At 38.0% G+C, this 7,226-nt stretch overlaps 1 protein-coding gene across 1 annotated transcript; it reads right to left on the reverse strand.

The window, feature by feature from the left end:
- Window positions 1-142: 142 nt before the first annotated feature.
- Window positions 143-5,322, reverse strand: slc38a11 (solute carrier family 38 member 11). Its single transcript, XM_039817806.1, has 12 exons — window positions 5,153-5,322; window positions 4,869-4,989; window positions 4,357-4,431; window positions 4,130-4,264; window positions 3,908-3,973; window positions 3,691-3,797; window positions 3,530-3,609; window positions 3,287-3,357; window positions 1,837-1,998; window positions 1,625-1,737; window positions 1,222-1,353; window positions 143-1,127 (listed from the first exon to the last, which is right to left on the reverse strand). The coding sequence occupies exons 1-12, from the start codon at window positions 5,162-5,164 to the stop codon at window positions 888-890; spliced, it is 1,314 nt and encodes a 437-aa protein (XP_039673740.1). The 5' UTR covers window positions 5,165-5,322; the 3' UTR covers window positions 143-887.
- Between the last annotated feature and the right edge of the window lie 1,904 nt (window positions 5,323-7,226).

Raw genomic sequence — 7,226 nt, forward strand, 5'->3', positions numbered from 1 at the left:
AAGCCGTATGAAAACACATCAGCGTTGTTGTTTTGTACTTCCTTTTAATAAATGTTTTATTTGTCTACATTGCCATCGTGTGGCTGGATATGGAAACGACCAACGCCCCTTCAGTATGATACAAATAATCCAGAATCACACATTATCAAGACAGAGTATTTATTCCTAAAGAAAAACAACAAATTAAACACATCCACGTGTAGTAAAGGGCCAAAAGTATGTGTGCATCTCAACATTACAGCCATATGTGACTGTTAAACATCTCATTCCAAAACCATGGGTATTACTATGCTGCTATAGGCCAATATAATATAAGCAAATCATATAATTTACTCCTATTTAGCTACAAGAGCATTAGTGATGTCGGGCATTAATGTGCAATAAGGTCTGGTTCACAGTCAATGTTGCAGTTCATCTCAAAGATGTTAATAAATAAATAGATAGATAGATAGATAGATAGATAGATAGATAGATAGATAGATAGATAGATAGATAGATAGATAGATAGATAGATAGAGTCTTTATTGTCCCATAGGGACATAATACATAATATAAGGTCAGGGCTCTGTGCAGGCCAGTCAAGTTCTTCCACACCAAACTCAATAACACAATGGACCTCGCTTTGTGGACATAGGAAATGCTCTTTGAAAGGAAACTGTTGCCACAAAGTTGGAAGCACACTATTTTCTAAAATATAATTGTGTGGTGTAACATTAAGATTTCCCTTAACTGGAACTAAGGAGACTTTATCCCAAACCATGGAAAACAGCCCCATATCAAGTACATAAAGGGATGCTGACAGGGCTGTCCACATACCGTACATACAGTATATTCTGCCCTTAAGTGTTGTTAGAAAAAGTTTTAAAAAATTAAATATTTGGTTAATTTCACACAGGTAGTACAGTGCTAGAGGTATTGGCGCCTTCACAGTAGTACATCTCCACACCGTGTGAACAGTCTTGTGGGTAGAGGCCGATCATGGTCAAACCGGTGATCATGACAAACAAGCCGATTAATATCAGGATGGTGGGTATCAAGTTTTCACCCTGGAACCAGCGGCCAGGGGAGAGTTTGACGAAGCATGCAGATGGAATGATGAAGATCAGAGGTGTGGCGCTCAGAACACCCTGGAGGTAGAAGAGAACATCATTAAGCTTAATAATTTAAGCTTAATACTAACAAAAATTAAATGTATAGTCAGGCTGAGTTGATATGACTTACATTCAGCTCTAAAACAACTCCCAGACAGTCATAGGCCAAAGATATTGATGTGCAAACTGAAACTATGAGAAACGTTATTGCCACATGTTCAGCTTTTGTAAGATCCCTACTGCAAATGACATTGGATAGCACCTGAGAAGATAAACAGAAGAGAGAAGATTCTCATGCACACATATTTGAATCTATGCATTTTCTGCTTTTAAATTAGCATTGTACAGCATTTGCAAGTTGGGAGAAGGTAATCTGCAGGAGCAATTGGGCGTGAAGTGCCAAGCTTTCCCTTTGTTCATTTAGTCACAAAACCCTGTCTCTGGCTCAGGCCCTCAGAATACCACTTCCCCTCACATATGTAAACGTTTAACCGTTAAATTCTTAGGTTGGCGTATGAGAAAGTATCGCTTACCTCTCGTGTAACAAAACACTCCAGTGGAAATGTGGTTATTATGCTGAGGCCAAAACAGAAGCGACCAAATGTTGCCAGGTTATCATTTCTGCAGTAGTTCTCAAATATGTCTCCTAAAAAGAAGTGGAAATATGAGATCATAAAAATACATCTGTGACATTAAAACAAAAAGACTGTAGAGGCGTGTAGTTCAATATCTCTAACAATGATACCTTGCGTGTAGCCAGTAAAGGTGGTATAGCCAGCAACAGCAAATGCAGCACTGATTATTAGCGCAGAGCCAACAGACACGTGGGTGACCCGAGTCCAGTTAGCTAGCGTGGGCTGCTCCAGAGAACCATAGATAAGAAAGCTGTTGTGGTGGCATATGAAGGCTAAAGAGACAAACAGGGGCAGAACATCAGAGTTCCATTTACATACATAATAAAAACACTGAAAATGATTGCTCATAACCACAATTGGAAGCATTTTACTACTTTGCTTGAACTTAAGCTTTAAACTTGAACATATCCTTCCCCATTAAGACTGAGAGACTGCCGACTACGCCCGTCTCAGTTCAGGCTACACAGCACTGTATTTTCCTATGAATATCCACATCCCCATCTAAATGACCTCCTTTATAGTAGTAGTAGTAGCTATTATCATCAAGGCACTTGATTCAAGGCTATAATTTCCCCCACAATGTGTGTAAAGGCCTTGGTGGAGTGGACTCGCAGGGTGCACTCATAGACAGAGGGTCACTCAGAAGGAGATGACAACAGATATGCGTTGAGATGTTGTGCAGTAATTTATCCACGTCAGAGCAATATTTAGACAGGCTCATACTAAATCAATAGCCCCAATCTTCTTATATTTCAGCTGTAATTCATGTTTTATGCTGAATGGGCAAAACTGCGCATTAAAGCTGTGGGCTTTAGCTCTTTGACAGGATACATTTAATGACATTAAAGTTGATTTCTGGCCATTAGGAGACAGAAAAACTCCAAAACAAGCTAGCAGACCCACAGCTCTGATATTTTCTCATTTTTGTTATGGCTAACATGTTAGCAATAGACATTAGACAGACATAGAGCAACATTACCATCCTATTGGAATCAGGTTTTTGGCCTCCTAACAAATGTAAGTCTTACATTGTCCTATATTGGGTATTTTGTTTTGGTCTCCACCAGCTTCTGTGAATAATATCTAGTAATCAAGCATCTAGCAATTTACCTTGCTAGATGTTTGACTTCTGCATTTGCATTTAATCTCTATTCCCATATGAGGGGATACCTATTTTATTCAGTTTTCTCGGTTTTTGTAGATAATCTGTCTTCATTTACACAATTTTTTTTCTATCATTACAATGTGTTTGGCAGCCATATTGGCTTGTATTTTAGTATATCTTTTTTGTCTAGCAACAACATAAAGCTAAAAATATTCCCGGCAGCTCTATCGTCAGAATCAAGGAGACAGGGGCGGCTTCTAGATCACCCAGTAAGAGCGTTTGCCCCATGTTGGCTGAGTCCTGCAGTGGCGCAGGGTTTGAATCCGACCTGCCGCCCTTTGCTGCGTGTCATACCCCATCTCTCTCTCCCCCTTTCATATCTATCCACTTTCAAATAAAGGGAAAAGCCCCCAAAAAAAGAATCTTAAAAAAAAGAATCAGGGAGACAAACTCACCAAATGACATCACGCCAACTGCCTGAATTGCATTCCACTTTGCAAATGCCCATGCATTCTCTGTAGGGGGTCTAGAGAGTGAAATTATATTCACACATCAAGGAATACAGAAACACATGACTATGTTTTTAGTTAATTGCATATAGTGCGTATTCCTTAAAAAAAAGAACCCCACAGTTGACACAAAGGAACTTTTCAATTTAAATCACTATGGATTACAAATTGCGGAGTATTCATTCATACATTTGGGGTCCAAAGGTAGCTGCTCTGATGATTACAATGATGAGGATGGTAAATGTCAGCACCATTGACAGGAAGGACACCTGGTAACACACATGGATGTTTTACAGGCAGCTTTAAAATCATTAAAAGACACTGACAAACTGTGTAACAATCAAACTTACCTTCCCAAGTTTCTCTATGTTTCGGTAAAGTGATAGAGGCAGCGTGAATGCAACGGTCGATAGCAAGACCACAAAATGACGCTCTGCAAGTATGTGATCTGGACCAACTGCAAGCACAGTACATGACGACATATATATATATATATATATATATGAATCATGTGTAGTGTTGTTTGTCATTTATCTGAGGAGGTGGAATTAAGTGTGTGCAGCATACCTCCTGGTATTCTCTGAAATACTTTGGTCAATGTGTCACCAGTTGTGATATTGTAGCTGATCATAGCTGAGGAAGAAAACAGAATTGCAGTATTATTTAGACTAAACCCAAAGTCAACAGGAATAGAACACAAATAGTAAAACTAGAATACAATTATTTGTCAGACCACACTGGAAATTAAACAATAGTATTCAACATTGGATGATACTTTAAACAACTCACCAATGAAAGGATAAAGGAACTGAAGTCCAGATAAAATCAGAAATCCAGGGAACCCAAACGTGCTTTGCACCAGTGACTGATAACTGTTTGTCCCTGACAGGTTGCCTCCTTTAATTAGTAAGATGATTGAGTAGTCTGCGATTAAATGCAAACATAATGTTAGTAGTTTGCTCATTTGATAAATTCATGTCTCCATTCATTTTCAATGACACCTTCAATATACCCACCTGTGATGAATGCAACAACTATCAACAGCAAAAGGCCAAGGGGAAGCCCTGCCTGGTTCAACGCATATGGTAAACCTGGTCAAAAAATATAAACATAGTGCATAACATAACTGCAGAATTTAAATCAAAATGTTTTTCTATTGTGAAGCCAAAAGCATTATATACATTTCTTTTATATTCAATACTAATTCTTAAGAATCCTATGCTGATTCTATGCTGTTTTTTATTGTTACTGCATAATGACTCAGGCATTTTTTGAGGATTAAAGAGTTAAAGGGGAGAATGTGGGGCAACAGGCGCCAGTCATATGATATGGAGGTTTTACCACTGCAGGGCTTAAATTGTATGAAAGCTTCTCCTTGTTGTACTACGAAATATGATTTAACTGTATCATCTCAGCATTAAGAGTTTAAAAAGCTACAGTTTATCATTCATATAAAAGATTGCATATAATTCAACTATTAGGTTTTGTTAGGCAATATAGGCTAATTGAATTATTGAGTGAGTATTACCTATTATTCCAGATCCTATAATGGAATTGATAAAATTAAAAGACGCAGATATCATTGAACTTCTTGTCTCTCCAGCAGCTTTTTGTGGAGGAATTAATGTGGTCCCTTCTTCATTGTTTAGCTGTAAAAAAGAAAAAGAAAAAAAAGAACACAGAGCAGTAATTAGGCAAAAAACAACAAAAACTCTCCGTCTGTACAGACGGAGTGTTTTTTGCTATTGTTGTAGAACATGTTGTAGAACATGAACAACGTTGTTCATGTTCTACAACAATAGCTTCACTTACCTGTTGAGCCATTTTGAGCACCTATAGCTGGTCGATGATGTGGCTCCTCTTTGTCCACGTCTCCTGCGTGTTTAACTCTCACATATTTGCGGTTTGGCTAAATTAGACGAAGTTTATAAAGAAAGCCTGTCAATTGTACTCAACTAAAGCCTTAAAAAGTCTCAACAGCGCCCCTGGTCGGTCGTAGGACTATTCTGGAGCTGATCTCCACCCCCTGACGTGCAAATGGCAGCCAGGGACATTTACTGAGCAAACACGAGTGCGCTCCTTTTCTTTGACTTTAATAAATATCTGTTGCTAGCACTTAGCAGCGGGATCTATAGGCTACGTTGTCGCACTTTATTTACAAAGCCTTATTAACCCCGGTCTATGATTAACCCGAATGTTTTTTGGGGGGTTGCACAGCGAACAGATAGCTGTTGCAGACAAGAGTCCATACAAGTTATTGAGCGGCCGTGCTTAGGATGAGTCCAGCACCATCAAAGCTGCCAGTAGGCTACATTTTTATTTCAGGAAAAGTTCAAATATCGTTTCCTCTGGAGAATCACAAGTGCAAGCCTGCACCACAGTATATACCAGTAATCATTCAGGCTGTGTAAATAAAAATAAGGCAACAGATAGAAGACCTGAAAATGAAAACACAATTAATTGTAGGCTAAGCTATAAGTTACTGATACTATGCAAATGATATGTCATGTAGGCCCATGCCACATATTTGTATGCATGGACATGAATTTTAGCGTGTTTCGTGACTCATAACTTTGAGAAACTACCCAGCTAACAATTTTTGGTTCCCAGAACGTTCTGGGAACGTACCTTTTTGGTTGCGGGAACGTTCCCTGAAGGTAAGGTTTGGTTAGGTCTTGGTTAGGTTTATATACATACATAATATTTTTATACAGCCTATATAATTTTAACACTGCAGCAGATATGCTGAAGTGTTGATATAACTTATTTTTGAGGAACTGATTGCACTTTGACAATTAATGGCAAATATTTATCGACAAATAGGCTACATGGAAATTAGGAATTAAAGGACTTAAGGATTTTACTGCAAAGCTGACCGTTAAAAGGAGCCCTTTGTTTAGGGAAGGAAACAATTAAAGAAAAGGGAAGGAATTGGAAGTATATTGTACAGTAAGAAAAAAAGAACTTTTCTCATGTTGAGAATTGTGGTCATGTTTTGTTGCAATTTTATCAATTTAGGTCAGAGGTTCCTTCTGTTTTTCTTAAAATAATAAACCATGTTCATGTTGCAGAGAAAACGGTATTGTAATAAAAGAAATGACAGCAAATAGATATTTTAACACAATACTTTTCCAGACATAAACATATGACAATAAGCCAGATAAACAAGCATACATCGGTTAATCATCATTCTTTGCAATACTGTAAGCGAATGCATTGTTGCACATAATGTAGCCTAGTTGTAAGCATATTTGCCCTTTTAGGTGTTTATTAATGTACAGTAGGCCTATGCTTTTTGTTATACTACTGTCATTCATTAGCTGGTTATACACCAGCATCGAGTTATAGCTGTTGACAACCACATAGTGTTTTTTATATACTGCTTATAAATGCTCAATAGTGTCAAGCTATTTGGTTTCCATACTTGTCACAGACTTCAATACAAACTTTTTTTTCTTATTGAATTGAATGGTATTATTTGCCTAGCATCATGTAGGCCTATACAGAGTTTCCAGGACCAAACATTTATTCTGGAGCATTTGCGCTACAATGCTCTGACAATGCTGTCTTTATCCACCAGGTGGAAACAGACTCACAGTGAATGTGCTGGCACACAGTAATATCATCCACTGAACTTCACAAAATAAAGTAAACTATTACTATATGCAAAACATAAAAGGCAGGTAGCCTACATACAAATATATCTGCGATTTTCTCATGCTGCAATGTGATGCGTTTATTCTCTCACACAAACACACACAAATACACACACACACACACACACACACACACACACACACACACACACACACACACACAATTTTACAACACAATCTGATTCATAGTTGTGGCTATAGCTTTTAGTTTCCGGCACACGCCGGATTGC

This window comes from Perca fluviatilis, chromosome 12 (genome assembly GCF_010015445.1).
Source record: "Perca fluviatilis chromosome 12, GENO_Pfluv_1.0, whole genome shotgun sequence".
Classification (NCBI taxonomy): domain Eukaryota; kingdom Metazoa; phylum Chordata; class Actinopteri; order Perciformes; family Percidae; genus Perca; species Perca fluviatilis.

What these genes read in the sequence shown, in the direction of transcription:
- slc38a11 (XM_039817806.1), bottom strand. An exon ending in ATTTCAGAGAATACCAGGAG is followed by an intron (nt 3,798 to 3,907) that starts GTATGCTGCACA and finishes CTGTGCTTGCAG; the next exon opens with TTGGTCCAGATCACATACTT. An exon ending in ACATAGAGAAACTTGGGAAG is followed by an intron (nt 3,610 to 3,690) that starts GTAAGTTTGATT and finishes GTGTGTTACCAG; the next exon opens with GTGTCCTTCCTGTCAATGGT.